Source organism: Balaenoptera ricei, chromosome 2 (genome assembly GCF_028023285.1).
Source record: "Balaenoptera ricei isolate mBalRic1 chromosome 2, mBalRic1.hap2, whole genome shotgun sequence".
Classification (NCBI taxonomy): domain Eukaryota; kingdom Metazoa; phylum Chordata; class Mammalia; order Artiodactyla; family Balaenopteridae; genus Balaenoptera; species Balaenoptera ricei.
Genome location: NC_082640.1, coordinates 3,452,867 through 3,471,851, shown reverse-complemented (window position 1 = coordinate 3,471,851; position 18,985 = coordinate 3,452,867). Strand labels below are relative to the sequence as shown.

Here is an 18,985-nt window from a genome sequence, read left to right as displayed (position 1 = left end):
TTTCATTTATTGTGGTGTTCATCATTGTCTGTTTGCTCTTTAGTTCTTCTAGGTCCTTGTTAAATGTTTCTTGTATTTCCTCCATTCTATTTCCAAGATTTTGGATCATCTTTACTATCATCACTCTGAATTCTTTTTCAGACTGCCTATTTCCTCTTCATTTGTTCGGTCTGGTGGGTTTTTACCTTGCTTCTTCATCTACTGCGTATTTCTCTGTCTTCTCATTGCCTAAGTAAGTTACTGCATTTGGGGTCTCCTTTTCACAGGCTGCAGGTTCTGTTTTTGGTGTCTGCTCCCAGTGGCTAAGGTTAGTTCAGTGGGTTGTGTAGGCTTCCTGGTGGAGGAGACTGGTGCCTGTGTTCTGGTGGATGAGGCTGGATCTTGTATTACTGGTCGGCAGGACCATGTCCAGTGGTGTGTTTTGGGGTGTCTGTCGCCTTATTATGATTTTAGGCAGCCTCTCTGCTAATAGGGTGGGGTTGTGTTCCTGTCTTGCTAGTTGTTTGGCATGGGGTGTCCAGCACTGGAGCTTGCTGGTCGTTGAGTTTAGCTGGGTCTTAGCATTGAGACAGAGATCTCTGGGAGAGCTCTCGCCAATTGATATTAACGTGGGGCTGGGACGTGTCCGGTGGTCCAGTGTCCTGCACTCGGCTCTCCCACCTCAGAGACTCAGGCCTGACACCCGGCTGGAGCACCAAGACCCTGTCAGCCACACGGCCAGGTACGTGGGGAGAGTCTTGCCTATTGGGAAGTCTGTGGTCTTCTGCCAGCGTTCAGTAGGTGTTTCGTAGGAGTTGTTCCACATGTAGATGTATTTCTGATGTATTTGTGGGGAGGAAGGTGATCTCCACGTCTTACTCCTCTGCCATCTTGAAGGTCCTCCCTGTTCTTTATTCTTAATGATGCTTCAATCTTTATTCTTAATGATGCTTCAAGGAATAACTTTCTCTATGGACTTAGTATCAGGAAGGGTTTGTGCTTTTTCCAGCAACTGATTCTTTTTACTTACAGTCACTCTGGGTCTTGGTTACTAATTGTAGTTTTCTTACTTCCTAAACCTTAGGTCTAATTTGTGGTCTAATTTGTGGTCACTTCTAGCATGTGCAAAGGATTTTATATATTCCTTTTTTTCTCATGTTTACTTCATGCCTGTCTTACTTTCTTAACTTTATTTTTCTTAAATGTTTTTAAAATTTTTGCTGTGTTAAAGGTGTACAAGCCTCATAGTAAATAATTTTAAGAATAAGAGACATAAATACATAATGAATGGAGAGCAGAGCACAGTGGGAGTTTTGTGTTCTATGATGTGGCCTAAATTTGCCTTATCTTTTAAAGCAGCAGCATACTGTTAGCTTAACAAAGCTCTTCACCATCGAAACTCCTAAAGTTTTTCTGTAGGTACTACAGATACTAGCTCCCTACTTGATTGAGGTTGATTTCTGAATATCAATGTAGGATTCTGTGATTATTAACTTCTTGTTTCTAGACTTTTAATGTTTGGTGTGATCTGTGCATCTCAACTGTGACTGCAATAGGACCATATGACATTCATTTTGTATGTGAATCTTTCTTACTTTAAGCTTTATTACCCCAATTTTAATATTTAAAAAACTCCCTTGAATTAGCTATATCTCTATCAACAACTTCAAATCATTTCTGATAAGACAGGAGATTATTAATAATATATTATTGATGTAACACCTATTTTTCTTAAACTGTTTCAAAAATAAGTTTGCAGAGGAAGGGACGCTTCTGAACTCATTCTACAAGGCCAGCATCAGCCTGATACCAAAACCAGACAAAGACACTTTATAAAAATTTACAAACAAACTCATAGAAAAAGAGATCAGACCTGTGATTACCAAAACTCATAGAAAAAGAGATCAGACCTGTGATTGATTGATTACCAGAGGCGGGGGGGGGGGAGGGGGAATTGGATGAAGGTGGTCAAAAGGTACAAACTTCCAGTTATAAGATAAATAAGTACTAGGAATGCAATGTATAACATGGTAAGTATAGTTAACACTGCTGCATGTTATATATGAAAGTTGAGAGTAAATCCTAAGAGATCTCATCACAAGGAAAATATTTTTTTCTATAATTTTGCGTCTGTATGAGATGGATGTTCACTAAACTTACTGTGATGATAATCATTTCATGATGTAAGTCAGATCACGCTGTACACCTCAAACTTATACAGTGCTATATGTCAATTATATCTCAATAAAGCCAGAAGAATAAAGGACAGTGGTATAAGAGGAAAAAAGATCCATTTAATATATGTTAATTAATATTAATATATATGTATAAAATTGATGAAAACTGCTCCATGGCACAGGAGCTGAGAAACAGGATCCTGTTGCAGGCTCTAAAAGACAATCTTTACTTTCCAGACACATTAATGTGTAAAAATTTAGAAATGTATTTGTATGAATCTTGGTTTGAGCATTTTTAAGTGGTAACTGTAACATTATTTTAGCCCCCAACAACCAATTCAGCACAACTTCTAGAAATGCAGTTCCAAACTAAAATACAGATATCACCAACCAGCCCTCACAAAGCCACCCAACTGTACTCTCTTTTTGCAGGATATTTGTAAAATCTTCACAAAATAAGCATGTGCAGACACATAATTTCCCACTCATTAGCTAACAGCTGTTTTTCATTAAAATTATTTTATTTAAGTCTTAAGTAACATATCAGAATTAATCAGGAGACGAACAGAGTTCAGCATGCAAATGTGGGATACTTTCTAGGTTTTGATAGCTTTTGTGGAAACAAGTTTCTAAAACAGACATAACATTTTTACCATATAGTAATGTTCATTTTGTACGTAAAGCTGCAGACAATGAATAGCGTAGAAGAGAAGGGTGAGACGAGGGCAGAGCACATTCTCCTCTAAGTCCCCCTTCATGCCTCAGTCCGCGCCCCGCTGTGCTGCCCTCTCCTGCCGACTCCCCAGCACCCGTGCCCCTTCCTGCCTCGAGTTCCATGTCTACTTCTCTCGTGTAAAGAAGAGCGTCTTCATCTCCTCTTTTCCTTGTGCACACGGTACCCCTATACCCTTTATCATTCCCTTGTTAAGAGGGGGCGATGAAATTAACATTCACCAGAAAGCTGAAGTGTTTTCAGGTTGTATGTCTGGTTAACGCATGCTATATTCTGATGAGGAAATTGGAGTATGTCCTATTGACTTGCTATACTTCAAAGATTAAGATTCCAGTAAAATACCATTTACAAGCAGAAGATTTCTCCTGATTAGTCTTTATCCTAAAAGCAGCGTTTCTAATCATGTGTGTAGATCGCATGTGATATTAATTTATTATCATAACTGCTATGATATTCACCATAGACAAAGAAAACAAATATTTACCACTGTGGATTCTTAAGTGCTCTTTTAGATGGTGTTTGTATTTGAAAGCTTTTCCACATTCAGTGCACTTGAATTTACGATTACCCCCAGACTGCGTCACATGTCTCTGTAAGAAAGAATTGGTGTTTTATTTATTAAAGCAAAAAGGCTTTAGACATAAAGAACATCCAATCTGCTAAAAGTAATGTTTTGGTGATTCTTTTGTTTCTTAAAGGCCTCATTTTAACAGTCACAAAAATCTAACACTTGGAATATTACCAAAAAGGAGGTTGATCATCATGGCAACAGAATTTTGACATAAAGGAAAATTTCCACTTCCTAAAGTATCAGAATCACTTTATGAAGCAACAAATAATGCATACTTTGCTAGGAACTAGAGACCGTCTCGCCCACACTCTGATTCACAGATAAAGGAACTGCAGTCGAGAACATCCAGTCGTCTGTCTCCAGCACAATTACTACACAGAAGAACAAGGTCTCCTGAACAGAAGAAAGGCTGGGCTTTGTCAGCACTTTAGCCTGTCTCTAGTAAGTCTGATATTTCCAGAATGCACCTTCATCTGATGGTTTAAAAAGTACTTCCAAATATGGGTTGTTACAGCTTTCTGCCTGGTCTATCAAATCCCCTCTTTTATATTCTGTACCCTTCATTAATCTTACAGAAGCACTGCTGGAATTGAATTATTCAGCCAATTCTGCTCATAGATTTCTAGAGGATTCCTCTCCACCCCTGAACCCAGATTCTGATACTACAGACGCCAGGTCCATAGCCCTGAGCTTCCAGGCTGCTTCTTCACCAACCGCCTCTAAGGAGCCTGTGCCCCAGTCGTCCAGTGAGTCCCAGTCTTCTGCACATGTCCTGCTCTTCACCGCCTTGCTCTGATTTATCCCTTACTTCTTGCCTGTGTTTCCCCTGAATTATGACAGTTAAGATTCTACCCATCTGGCAAAGGCTCAAGTTCTGCTTGCTCCGTGCTCTCCCTCACTGGAATCTCCCTTCTTCTGTCCTTCATACGGGAAGGACAGAGAAATGAGCACGTACCATGGGTCAGGCTCTACTTCACCCAAACCCCTGGCTTTGAAACCGAACATATGGTGACAACTCCCAAATTTCTCTCGCTAGACGTCTCCCCTCCCCTCAATGCCAGGCTCTCACAGCCAGCTGCTTCCTCGACGTTCCCCACTGGGAAGCAACAGGCAGCTGTCAACAGGCCTACGATGACCTCTTCATTTCTCTCCTGGAAGTCGGCTCCTCCTCTCATGTCTCTTACCTTTGTGAATAACCCCCTCATTTATTTGATCATCACTTAAGCCCTGAACTTTGGAGGAATCCCTGATCCCTCTCTTTCCCTTAGACCCTTGCTCAATCCCTCAGCAAGCCATCGTGCACCCACGGTCCCTAAGGATGTCATGTCTGCCACACCAACCACCTCTGGCCTACATCACAGCCACAGCCTCTAAGTGGCCGCCCCGCTTCCTTCTTGTCTCTCTCAGTCTACTTTCCACCCAAGAGCCCGTGCTGCCTTAAAACTATAAAGACAAAATGCAGTATCTTTCAGTGGCTTCCCTATCACACTTATTCTCAGAAGGTCTCCCTACCCTGTAAAAAAAAAAAAAAAAAAATAGCAGCTTCCACCACTTTCTATCCTCTTACTCTTGCCTTATCTTCCTTCTACCTGCTTTTATATCTTACATTTCTATCACCTACTAATACACGCCTTCTACTGTCAGGGACTTTGCTCATCTTTTTCACTATTGTGTCTTTAACACCTACAACAGGCCTGATACAGAATCGAAACTGAGATACTTGTTGAATGAATAAATTAATAAGACATGGAAATGCATATCTTTAGGTCACAGCATGATTTTCAAAGGCCAGCAAGGCAGATCGTCTGCCCTTTGGTTTCCTGCCTCCTAACCTAAATTGTTCCCAATTCTGTTACCCTCACATTATTACATTTATCACAGCTCCTTTCGGACGGTGGTCTGACTACATACTTCACATATAAAACCGATACCTTGGCACACATCAGACAAATCCTCACAGAAAGTGGCCTTCACGGTCATCAGAGATCTTACCATTTTATAGCAGCATCTCCTGCTTCCCCCACCCGTTCCATCTGTCCTCTGAAGGTCCCCTCCTTTGACAAGGGCCCTCAGGGTAGAGGATGGGGGGCAGCAGTGGCAGGACGGGGCTGCTCCCCAAATGTCACCTGGCAGGCCCTTTCCCCAGGGCTCGTCTAGAGCGTGGTCATGTCGGGACACCAGGGTGGCAAGAGCGCGCGTCTGTATTGTCCCTGACAGGACTCGTGTGGGGCAGATGCGAACAGATGGGCTTTGTCTTCCATGTGTCAGTTTTCTCCCCTCCTGGCACTTGCTCCACCCCAAGTGCCCTGCGTGGACTGAACCACTAACCCACCTAAGGAGAAGCTTGGTCCTTGCTCCCTGCCTGCCACCCTCCCACACCCCTTATCTTAGTCTGTGAGTGTTGTCCCCAGAGTCCTGAGAAGACAGGCTGACCCCTCTCATCATTCTTCTGGTTTGGGGTAACTTGTCCTCGGGGGGATCTGTGACTTAGGCGCACACAGAGCAGACTCTCATGCACTCAGGTAGACAGATGTTCACATCCTTGGATATAAGAAACTGGACATAGCCTCAACATACCCTGTGCAGCTGAATATTTACTTGATTTTTAAATCTAGAATTAAGTAGCTAAATTTCACTACTTGTAGTTGATAGTTATCAGGGTCTTATAAAAGGACAACTGGCAAAAGCTTCTTTAACTTTAATCTGTACTTAAGTACAGAGCCAACAATTTTAAATGTAACTTACACTTATAGGATAGTCTTGGTTTATGCTTCTAGACATTGAGGCAAAGTGAAACAGAAGTAGAATAAACCATATGAAAATTGAATCTTCAGATTAAAAATGATTTAGAGTCTAAACTTTAGATTTTTAGAGGCATGCAGTGTATGTAATCAGTTATTTTCCCTACACTGAACATTCCAGTAGTATGTATTTTGAAATCCTAAACGTAAGAGAAATATTTGTTATGGTATAAGCAAAACAATTAAGTTGAGATGAAAGGGACCTACCTGTAAAAGAAAAAAAACTTAGTTACCTCTAAAATAGTGCTCATATGTGCTTTTAAACTCAGAAATGACCAGATAATCCAAATGAATCATCACTTTCCTTTTCATAAGGCTGTAGACCAGACACTGTCCAGTACATCCCCTAAGTTTTTCAGTATATTAAAACCCTCGCCTTCTGTGGAGGGGTGAGTTCTCAGTGTGGAAAGTTCGTGAATGCAGTCATTCCACTTACTTGATCTCTTCCTGATTTATGGGAGGTCATGTGACGTTCGAGCTGGGTTCTGTATGCAAAGGTGTAACTGCACAGGGAGCAACTGAAGTTATCTTCATTCTTTTCGTGGCGATATTTAATATGTTCTTTCAGAGAGGTAAAGCGTTTATATCCTCTGTCACAATACGGGCAGGTGAGTAACTGGGAAAATGCATCTGGTGTTCCTGTAAAAGAAGGATCGTATATTTTAAATTTAAAACGTTAAAAAAATATTACCAGGACAGACCTTCAAGATGGCGGAGGAGTGAGACATGGAGATTACCTTCCTCCCCACAAATACATCAGAAATACATCTACATGTGCAACAACTCCTACAGAACACCTACTGAACGCTGGCAGAAGACCTCAGACTTCCCAAAAGGCAAGAAACTCCCCACGTACCTGGGTAGGGCAAAAGAAAAAAGAAAAAACAGAGACAAAAGAATAGGGACAGGATCTGCACCAGTGGGAGGGAGCTGTGAAGGAGGAAAGGTTTCCACACACTAGGAAACCCCTTTGCAGGCAGAGACTGCGGGTGGCGGAGGGGGGAAGCTTCAGAGCCACGGAGGAGAGCGCAGCCACAGGGGTGCAGAGGGCAAAGTGGAGAGATTCCCGCACGGAGGAGCAGCGCCGACCAGCACTCACCAGCCCGAGAGGCTCGTCTGCTCCCCCGCCGGGGCGGGCGGGGCTGGGAGCTGAGGCTCCGGCTTCGGTCGCAGGGAGAGGACTGGGGTTGGCGGCGTGAACACAGCCTGAAGGGGCCAGTGCGCCACAGCTAGCCGGGAGGGAGTCCGGGAAAAGGTCTGGAGCTGCCAAAGAGGCAAGAGGCTTTTTCTTGCCTCTTAGTTTCGTGGTGCGCAAGGAGAGGGGATTCAGAGCGCCACCTAAACGAGCTCCAGAGACGGGCGCGAGCCGCGGCGATCAGCGCGGACCCCCGAGACGGGCATGAGATGCTAAGGCTGCTGCTGCTGCCACCAAGAAGCCTGTGTGCGAGCACAGGTCACTCTCCACACCTCCCCTCCCGGGAGCTGGTGCAGCCCCGCCACGGCCAGGCTCCCGTGATCCAAGGACAACTTCCCCGGGAGAACGCACTGCGCGCCTCAGGCTGCTGCAATGTCACGCCGGCCTCTGACGCCGCAGGCTCGCCCCACCTCCTCTGTACCCCTCCCTCCCCGCGGCCTGGGTGAGCCAGAGCCCCCGAAGCAGCTGCTCCTTTAACCCCGTCCTGTCTGGGCGGGGAACAGACGCCCTCAGGCGACCTACGCGCAGAGGCGGGGCCAAATCCAAAGCTGAACCCCCGGAGCTGTGCGAACAAAGAAGAGAAAGGGAAATTCCTCCCAGCAGCCTCCGGAGCAGTGGATTAAATCTCCACAATCATCTTTATGTACCCTGCATCTGTGGAATACCTGAACAGACAACGAATCATCGCAAAATTGAGGAGGTGGACTTTGGGAGCAACTGTAGACTTGGGTCTGGTTTTATGTTTATCTTAGTTTAGTATTTATTATCACTGGTAGATATTTTTTATTGATTTGGTTGCTCTCTTCCTTTTTTTTAAAAATATATTTCATTTTTCTCTTTTTGTGAGTGTGTATGTGTATGCTTCTTTGTGTGATTTTGTCTGTATAGCTTTGCTTCTACCATTTGTCCTATGGTTCTGTCTGTCCAGTATAGTTTTGAGTGCTTGTTATAATTGGGGGATTTGTTTTTTGTTTGGTTGCTCTCTTCTTTCTTTCTTTCCCCTTTTTTAAAATTACTTTGTAATTTTTTTTTATTTTTAATAATTAAAAAAATTTTATTTTAATAACTTTTTCTTTCTTTCTTTTTTTCTCCCTTTTCTTCTGAGCTGTGTGGCTGACAGGGTCTTGGTGCTCCGGCCAGGTGTCAGGCCTGTGCCTCTGAGGTGGGAGAGCTGAGTTCAGGACACTGGTCCACCAGAGACCTCCCGGCTCCACGTAATATCAAACAGCGAAAGCTCTCCCAGAGATCTCCATCTCAACGCCAAGACCCAGCTCCACTCAACGACCAGCAAGCTCCAGTGCTGGACACCCTATGCCAAACAACTAGCAAGACAGGAATACAACCCCACCCATTAGCAGAGAGGCTGCCTAAAATCATAATAAGGTGACAGACACCCCAAAACACACCACTGGACATGGTCCTGCGGACCAGTAATACAAGATCCAGCCTCATCCACCAGAACACAGGCACCAGTCTCCTCCACCAGGAAGCCTACACAACCCACTGAATCAACCTTACCCACTGGGGGCAGACACTGAAAACAACGGGAACTGCCAACCTGCAGCCTGCAAAAAGGAGACCCCCAAAACAGCAAGTTAAGCAAAATGAGAAGAGCAGATGATAAAGGAGCAAGGTAACAACCCACCAGACCAAACAAGTGAAGAGGAAATAGGCAGTCTACCTGAAAAAGAATTCAGAGTAATGATAGTAATGATCCAAAATCTTGGAAATAAAATGGAGGAAATACAAGAAACGTTTAACAAGGACCTAGAAGAACTAAAGAGCAAGCAGACAATGATGAACAACACAATCAATGAAATTAAAAACTCTCTAAAAGGAATCAATAGCAGAAGAACAGATAAGTGACCTGGAGGCAGAAGAATAGATAAGTGACCTGAAAGATAAAATAGTGGAAATAACTACCATAGAGCAGAATAAAGAAAAAAGAATGAAAAGAATTAAGGACAGTCTCAGAGACCTCTGGGACAACATTAAACACACCAACATTCGAATTATAGGGGTCCCAGAAGAAGAAGAGAAAAAGAAAGGGATGTCCAAGAAAATACTTGAAGAGATTATAGTTGAAACCTTCCCTAATATGGGAAAGGAAATAGTCAACCAAGTCCAGGAAGTGCAGAGAGTCCCATACAGGATAAATCCAAGGAGAAACACGCCAAGACACATATTCATCAAACTGTCAAAAATTAAATACAAAGAAAATATGTTAAAAGCAGCAAGGGAAGAACAACAAATAACATACAAGGGAATCCCCATAAGGTTAACAGCTGATCTTTCAGCAGAAACTCTGCAAGCCAGAAGGGACTGGCAGGACATATTTAAAGTGATGAAAGAGAAAAGCCTACAGCCAAGACGACTAATACCCAGCAAGGATCTCATTCAGATTCGATGGAGAAATTAAAACCTCTACAGACAAGCAAAAGCTAAGAGAATTCAGCACCACCAAACCAGTTCTACAACAAATGCTAAAGGAACTTCTCTAAGTGGGAAACACAAGAAAACAAAAGGACCTACAAAAACAAACCCAAAACAATTAAGAAAATGGTAATAGGAACATACCTCTCAATAATTACCTTAAACATGAATGGATTAAATGCTCCTACCAAAAGACACAGGCTCACTGAATGGATACAAAAACAAGACCCATATATTTGCTGTCTACAAGAGACCCACTTCAGACCTAGGGACACATACAGACTGAAAGCAAATGGAAATCAAAAGAAAGCTGGAGTAGCAATTCTCCTATCAAATAGACACAAGAGACAAAGAAGGACACTACATAATGATCAAGGGATCAATCCAAGAAGAAGATATAACTATCATAAATATTTATGCACCCAACATAGGAGCACCTCAATACATAAGGCAAATGCTAACAACCATAAAGGGGAAATCAACAGTAACAGAATTGTAGTAGGGGAGTTTAACACCCCACTTTCACCAATGGACAGATCACCCAAAATGAAAATAAATAAGGAAACACAAGCTTTAAATGATACATTAAACAAGATGGACTTAATTGATATTTATAGGACATTCCATCCAAAAACAACAGAACACACTTTCTTCTCAAGTGCTCGTGGAACATTCTCCAGGATAGATCATATCTTGGGTCACAAACGAAGCCTCGGTAAGTTTAAGAAAACAGGTCATATCAAGTATCTTCTCCGACCACAACGCTATGAGACTAGAAAAAAAACATGGAGGCTAAACAATACACTACTAAATAACCAAGAGATCACTAAAGAAATCAAAGAGGAAATCAAAAAATACCTAGAAACAATGACAGTGAAAACCCGACGACCCAAAACCTATGGGATGCAGCAAAAGCAGTTCTAAGAGGGAAGTTGATAGCAATACAATCCTACCTCAAGAAACATCTCAAATAAACAACCTAACCTTACACCTAAAGCAATCAGAGAAAGAAGAACAAAAGCCCAAAGTTAGCAGAAGGAAAGAACTCATAAACATCAGATCAGATATAAATGAAAAAGAGATGAAGGAAACAGTAGCAAAGATCAATAAAATTAAAAGCTGGTTCTTGGAGAAGATACACAAAATTGATACACCATTAGCCAGATTCATCAAGAAAAAAAAGGGAGAAGACTCAAATCAATAGAATTAGAAATGGAATTAGAAATGAAAAAGGAGACAAATGACACTGCTGAAATACAAAGGATCATGAGAGATTACTACAAGCAACTATATGCCAATAAAATGGACAACCTGGAAGAAATGGACAAATTCTTAGAAAAGCACAACCTTCCCAGACTGAACCAGGAAGAAATAGAAAATATAAACAGACTAATCACAAGCACTGAAATTGAAACTGATTAAAAACCTTAAACAAACAAAAGCCCAGGACCAGATGGCTTCACAGGCAAATTCTATCAAACATTTAGAGAAGAGCTAACACCTATCCTTGTTAAACTCTTCCGAGGGAGGAACATTCCCAAAACTCATTCTATGAGGCCACCCTCACCCTGATACCAAAACCAGACAAAGATGTCACAAATACAGGCCAACACCACTGATGAACATAGGTGCAAAAATCCTAGCAAACAGAATCCAACAGCACATTAAAAGGATCATACACCATGATCAGTTGGGGTTTTTCCCAGGAATGCAAGGATTCTTCAATATACGCAGATCAGTCAATGTGATACACCCTATTAACAAACTGAAGGAGAAAAACCATATGATCATCTCAATAGATGCAGAAAAAGCTTTCGACAAAATTCAACACCCGTTTATGATAAAAACTCTCCAGAAAGTAGGCATAGAGGGAACTTACTTACCTCAACATAATGAAGGCCATATATGACAAAACCAAAGCCAACATCGTTCTCAATGGTGAAAAACTGAAACCATTTCCTCTAAGATCAGGAACAAGACAAGGTTGTCCACTCTCACCACTATTATTCAATATAGTTTTGGAAGTTTTAGCCACAGCAATCAGAGAAGAAAAAGAAATAAAAGGAATCCAAATCGGAAAAGAAGTAAAGCTGTCACTGTTTGCAGATGACATGATACTATACATAGAGAATCCTAAAGATGCTCCCAGAAGACTACTAGAGCTAATCAATGAATTTGGTAAAGTAGCAGGATACAAAATGAATGCACAGAAATCTCTTGCATTCCTATACACTAATGATGAAAAATCTGAAAGAGAAATTAAGGAAACACTCCCATTTACCATTGCAACAAAAAGAATAAAATACCTAAGAATAAACTTACCTAAGGAGACAAAAAACCTGTATGCAGAAAACCATAAGAGATTGATGAAAGAAATTAAAGATGATACAAACAGATGGAGAGATATACTATGTTCTTTGATTGGAAGAATCAACATAGTGAAAATGACTATAGTACCCAAAGCAATCTATAGGTTCAACGCAATCCCTGTCAAACTACCAGTGGCATTTTTCACAGAACTTGTATGGAAACACAAAATACCCCGAATATCCAAAACAATCTTGAGAAAGAAAAATGGAGCTGGAGGAATCAGGCTCCTGGACTTCAGACTTATACTACAAAGCTACAGTAATCAAGACAGTATGGTACTGGCACAAAAACAGAAATATAGATCAATGGAAAGAAAGAGCAGAGATTAACCCATGCACATATGGTCCCCTTATTTTTCATAAAAGGAGGCAAGAATACAATGGAGAAAAGACAGCCTCTTCAATAAGTGGTGCTGGGAAAACTGGACAGCTACATGTGAAAGAATGAAATTAGAACACTTCCTAACACCGTACACAAAAATAAACTCAAAATGGATTAAAGAATGTAAGGCCAGACACTATAAAACTTAGAGGAAAACATAGGCAGAACACTGTATGACATAAATCACAGCAAGATCCTTTTTGACCCAGCTCCTGGAGAAGTGGAAATTAAAACAAAAATAAACAAATGGGACCTAATGAAACTTAAAATTTGCACAGCAAAGGAAAACATAAGACGAAAAGACAACCCTCAGAATGGGAGAAAATATTTGTAAATGAAGCAACTGACAAAGGATTAATCTCCAAAATTTACAAGCAGCTCATGCAGCTCAATTTCAAAAAAACAAAACACAATCCAAAAATGGGCAGAAGACCTAAATAGACATTTCTCCAAAGAAGATATACAGATTGCCAACAAACATATCAAAGGATGCTCAACATCACTAATTATTAAGAGAAATGCAAATCAGAACTACAATGAGGTATCACCTCACACCAGTCAGAATGGCCATCATCAAAAAATCTACCAATAATAAATGCTGGAGAGGGTGTGGAGAAAGGGAACCCTCTTGTACTGTTGGTGGGAATGTAAATTGATACAGCCACTATGGAGAACATAATGGAGGTTCCTTAAAAGACTAAAAATAGAACTACCATATGACCCAGCAATCCCACTACTGGGCATATACCCTGAGAAAACCATAATTCAAAAAGAGTCATGTACCACAATGTTCATTGCAGCACTATTTACAATAGCCAGGATATGGAAGCAACCTAAGTGTCCATCGACAGATGAATGGATAAAGAAGATGTGGCACATATATACAATGGAATATTACTCAGCCACAAAAAGAAAGTTATTTGTAATGAGGTGGATGGAACTAGCGTCTGTCAAACAGAGTGAAGTAAGTCAGAAAGAGAAAAACAAATACCGTATGCTAACACATATAAGGTTCTGAAGATCGTAGGGGCAGGACAGGAATAAAGACGCAGACATAGAGAAGGGACTTGAGGACACAGGGAGGGGGAAGGGTAAGCTGGGTGGGACAAAGTGAGAGAGTGGCATGGACATATATACACTACCAAATGTAAAACAGATAGCTAGTGGGAAGCAGCCGCATAGCACAGGGAGATCAGCTTGGTGCTTTGGGTCCACCTAGAGGTTTGGGATAGGGAGGGTGGGACGGAGACGCAAGAGGGAGGAGATATGGGGATATATGTATATGTATAGCTGATTCACTTTGTTATACAGCAGAAACTAACACACCATTGTAAAGCAATTATTAAAAAAAAAAATTACCAAAGCTACCACCAAGGCCCTCTGCTACGTACCAGACATTATGCTTTGTATTTGATCCTGAAAACAACACACTGATCTCCCCCTCTATTTTATAGAGAACGTGAGGCCCAGAAAAGGCTAAATAACTTCCAAATCACACAGCCAGTAAATGATGCAGTCAGAAGTCAAACACGTGCTGTGTGACTTCTTCACTACAATGTATTTCTTCTCCTCGTTTGCGCGGTGGATCAGAGAAAAGTGGCACTCTAGTTACAGTCCTCGGAGAGTAAGCAGCGCACGGACTGTGTTTCTAAGATGCCCTTGCAGGGAAGTGTGGCCCTGTGCCCGAGTTCAGACCAAAAGAGTGTGTACTGTGAGGAGCAGTGGGGGCCAGAGCGGGCCCAGCCCACTGAGACACCCCTGCATGGCTCTTCATGTTCTTTTTCCTCCTGAAACACACCGACACACTTTCTGTACAGTTTTATCTGGATGACTATTACGATAGCTTTCAGAAAATAAGGGCATTATGGATGAATTGTAGTTTGCGGAGTGAACTAGATATTTTTTATATATGGAACCATCTAAGCCTGCCAATCCTAAAAATGAAATACCACTTTGGCCAATTAATATTTAACTAAGAGTAGATTTCCATATTTGATGTATTTCTTCAAAGAAATAAGTTCCTAAGTGACACCTTATTGTAAATATCATCTTACCTTCATTTTGAATTTCTTAACAGAAAAAGACCACCAAAGAACATTTCATAACATTCTTCAAATGCTTCATAAACATGTGTCCCCCCGTTACTGAAATTCAAGTCTATGTAAATTAAATGTCTTGCTTAAGGGCAGGCCTACAAATAATAAGCTGAGCACCTGACTCTATACAGCTAAATACACTGAAATATGTATCAAATATACAAATAAAATCAAATAACCAAGACCCCCATGGTTTATGCTGTTGTGTTTTTTTTTTTTTTTTGTTATCAGCTAGCAAGGCACCTGGAACCAGAGTTTTCTCTTGGTGATGACTCTGGCATGACCCCCTTCTTTGGGGACTAGAGTAGCCACATGAGGACATTTTGGGTGGGAAATCAAGTTATAATATTTTGTCTAGTATCAATTTCCTATTTGTACAGACAAGTGGGAAACCAACATTTGGGACACTCTCCTTGCCAGACTGTCTGTTTATCCTACTGGTCTCAGCGGCTAACGTCAGAGTCCACTGTTACAGGTGTTTGGTCATCAGTACCACAGTCACAGTGTGATTCCATGATTCAAGCTCCTTGTACTCCTGGGTCATAAGCGGTCTGCTTGCATTACATTCTATTTTCTTCTTTACCTTCATGATTAATCCTTCCAATCAGTAAACAAAATACTAATAATTCCGTAAAATGACAAGTTTCTCATACTTAACTAGTAAGTTCTTTTCATAAATCAGTATCTATTCAATGTTCATACTCATGAATCAGTATCTATTGGATGTTCTCACACGTATGAGATATGAATTTATTCTTTTAGGCCAATTGCGTAAAACAATGAAAAAAATCTAAATATTTGACATCATAAGTTATAGAATGAACAGGTTTAAAAGTTAGAATTTTTGTTTCTGTTTTAAAAAATACTGGACTATTATTTTTTAAAAACTCACTTTTTAGCAGTGAAGACTTGTCATGTAAGGGAAAAAATGTTTCTTTTTAGAATTCCTATAATAAACTTATGGTAGCAATTCAGTACTACTAAAAAATCCAACCTATATCTGACCATTTTTTGAACCATAATTTCTTTATGTATCTGTGACCATGAATATACTTACTTAAAAAACATTTTAAATTTCTGTATCTTAAACTTCCTTTAGTAGGCAGACTTGATATAAAACCTGTGAAAAATTTCCTTGATTTGTTCCCCACTGAACCAGAATTTGTGATAAATCCATCTGTTGGAGTAAAGTTTCCCTGTTTACAACTTATGACATGCAGGACGGTATGTTTAATCTATTAAAACACTAAAAACCTAAGTGCTTCTGAAGATAATCACTTTTTCTATGTAAACAGATGTTGCTGGTGTGACAGAAAATCTACTGTGAAATACTGTATTAGCAGTTAAATTACATTATATACCTAAAAGTAATGAATTCCTGAATTAAAAACATATTGAATAATAATTAGACAAAGAAAACAAAAAATGTTTTACTAATTCAGAACAGTTAAGGCCTCAATTTTTATGGGATTTTACTGCATTGATTTGTAACAATGGACTTTACAAAGTTTCACCTTACTTGATCTATGCAATGGGATGTTTCTTTAGTTTTCATTATTTTCTTTCACTGATACTTTCTGAAATCCTCTTTGTTACATAAAAATTTTACATAGTTATACACATCTGCATTTAAAATGTTCTATTTCCCTTTCATATTTATTGTAAGCTACTGCTTTTTCAGGTGAAATGTTAACACATTTTCTTTAAGAGAAAAAAATACCAAGAAACAAAAGTAGAAAACTAAGGCCCTACAGGATTATAATGCCAATAACTACGGACTCTGCAAATATGCAAACAGATCAACAGAACGCATATCATTAAGCTGAAATGCAGTGTCCCCAGGGGTAATTACTTACAGTTTTCAGAAACGTGTCCTTTTGCCACACTGCAGGAAACAATTCCTAGAGCACCCTACTTCTTTTTCCTTTGTCACCAAATTAGTTGCAGAAATCCTATCTATTCTGGAGTGAAACTTCTCTTTCTGCTCTTTTGCATAGCTGATTCCTGATTTAAGGAAGGTACAGTTGACTCTTCACAATGGAATCTGTTTTGTTTTCTGTACCATCCTTCTCGATTTCCTTCAAAAATTTAAAAGTTGATTGATACAACACCATTTACACTAGCACCAAAAATACTTAGGCACAAATCTAACAAATTATGTATAAGATTTATTTGAGGAAAAGTACAAAAGTCTGATGAATAAAATCAAAGAACTAAATAAATGGAGAGATATTCCATGGTCATGGATACTCAATATTGACTCAATATTGTCAAGATGTCACTTCTCCCCAACTAGATCTACAGAGTCAGTGTAATCCCAATCAAGTTATTTTATGGAAAATCACAGACATTCTAAATTTATACGGAGAGGCAAGAGACCCAGAAGAGGCAACATAACATTGAAGGTGAAGAATAACGTTGGGAGACCAACACTATCTGACTTCAAGGCTTACTATATAGCTATAATAATCAAGAAAGTGTGGTGTTGGCGAGAGAACAGACAGCCCAAACAGCAAAGGCAACTGGACATCCACATACAAAAAAAAAAAAAAAAAAAAATGTAAACACAGACCTTACACCCTTTACAAAACTCAAAATGAATCACAGACGACAACAGAAGAAAACCTATGTGACCTTGGGTATGGTAATGCCAGTTTAGATACCAAAGGCATGAGCCATGAAAGAGATACTTGATAAGCTGGACTTCATTAAATGAAAAAGTTCTGTTCCATGAAAGACAATAACAAGAGAACTAGAAGAGAATTAGAAGATAAGCCATGGACTGGGAAAACTATTTGCAAACGACACATCTGAAAAAGGACTAGTATCCAAAATATACAAAGAATTCTTAAAACTCACTGCTAAGAAATCAAATAATTTAATTTAAAAAATGGGCCAAATCATAGCCCCCTTCCTCCTCCAACTTCATGACGGAGAATCAGGAAATCACCACTGGAACTACTGAGTTCAAGAATACATACCTGAGGTTAAAGTAAACCTGGAGGACAAGGTGGTGGAGTAGAAGGACCTGAGCTCACTGCCTCTCACGAAGACACCAAAATCACAACTAACTGCTGAACAACCATCAACAAAAAAGGTCTGGAACCTACCAAAAAAGATAATTCTACTTCCAAAGACAAAGCCACAACGAGATGGTAGAAGGGGCACATTCGCGATACAATCAAATCCCATACTAATTATTTTCTAGTTTGACCCACAAACTAGAAAATAATTATATCACAGAGGTTCTCTCACAAGAGTGAGAGTTCTGAGCCCCATGTCAGGCTCCCCAGTCTGGAGGTCTTGCATTGGTAGGAGAAGCCCCCAGAGCATTTGGCTTTGAAGGCCAGTGGGGCTTGACTGCAGGAACTCCACAGGACTGGGGGAGACAGAAGCACCACTCTTGGAGGGCACAAATAAGGTCCCGTGTGAACTGGGACATGGGAAAGAGCAGTGACTTCATAGGACCCTGGGCAAGACCTACCTGCTGGTCATGGAGGGGTCTGCTGGGGAGGTGAGGGGTGGCTGTGGCTCACTGTGGGTAAAAGGACACTGGTGGCAGAGGTACTGGGGGGTACTCATTGGCATGAGCTGTCCTGGAGGCCGCCATTTTGACACCAAGACCTGGCCCCACCCAACAGCCCTTAGGTTCCAGTGCTGGCATGCCTCAGGCCAAACAACCCGCAGGGCAGGAACACAGCCCCACCCATCAGCAGACAGGCTGCCTAAAGTCATCCTGAGCCAAGCCACAGCCACCTCTAAACACACTCCTTGACACAGTCCTGCCCACCAGAGGGACAAGACCCAGCTCCACCCACCAGTGGGCAGGCACCAGTCCCTCCCACCAGGAAGCCTGCACAAGCCCCATGACCAGCCTCACCCATCAGGGGGCAGACACCAGAACCAAGAGGAACTACAATCCTGCAGTCTGTGGAACCTCAAACACAGAAAGTGAGACAACATGAGATGGCAGAGGAATACATTCCAGATGAAGGAACAATATAAAACCCCAAAACAACAATTACATGAAGTGATAGACAATCTACCTGAAAAAGAATTCACAGTAATGATAGTAAAGATGATCCAAGATCTCGGAAAAAGAATGGAGGCGCAGACCAAGAAGATACAAGAAACGTTTAACAAAGAGCTAGAAGATTTAAAAAACAAACAAGAGTTGAACAATACAATAACTGAAATGAAAAATACACCAGAAAGAATCAATAGCAGAATAAATGATGCAGAAGGATGG

At 40.8% G+C, this 18,985-nt stretch overlaps 1 protein-coding gene across 4 annotated transcripts in view; it reads right to left on the bottom strand.

Moving 5' to 3' along the window:
* The window catches only part of ZEB1 (zinc finger E-box binding homeobox 1), a 194,752-nt gene that overhangs the window by 15,135 nt on the left and 160,632 nt on the right, over positions 1 to 18,985 (bottom strand). For all 4 annotated transcript variants that reach the window (XM_059909812.1, XM_059909819.1, XM_059909815.1 and 1 more), the window contains 2 exons: positions 6,698 to 6,900; positions 3,374 to 3,479 (listed from right to left, as the gene is read on the bottom strand). In XM_059909812.1, the coding sequence (XP_059765795.1) occupies positions 3,374 to 3,479; positions 6,698 to 6,900 (309 nt within the window). The remainder of the gene's footprint in view (positions 1 to 3,373; positions 3,480 to 6,697; positions 6,901 to 18,985) is intronic.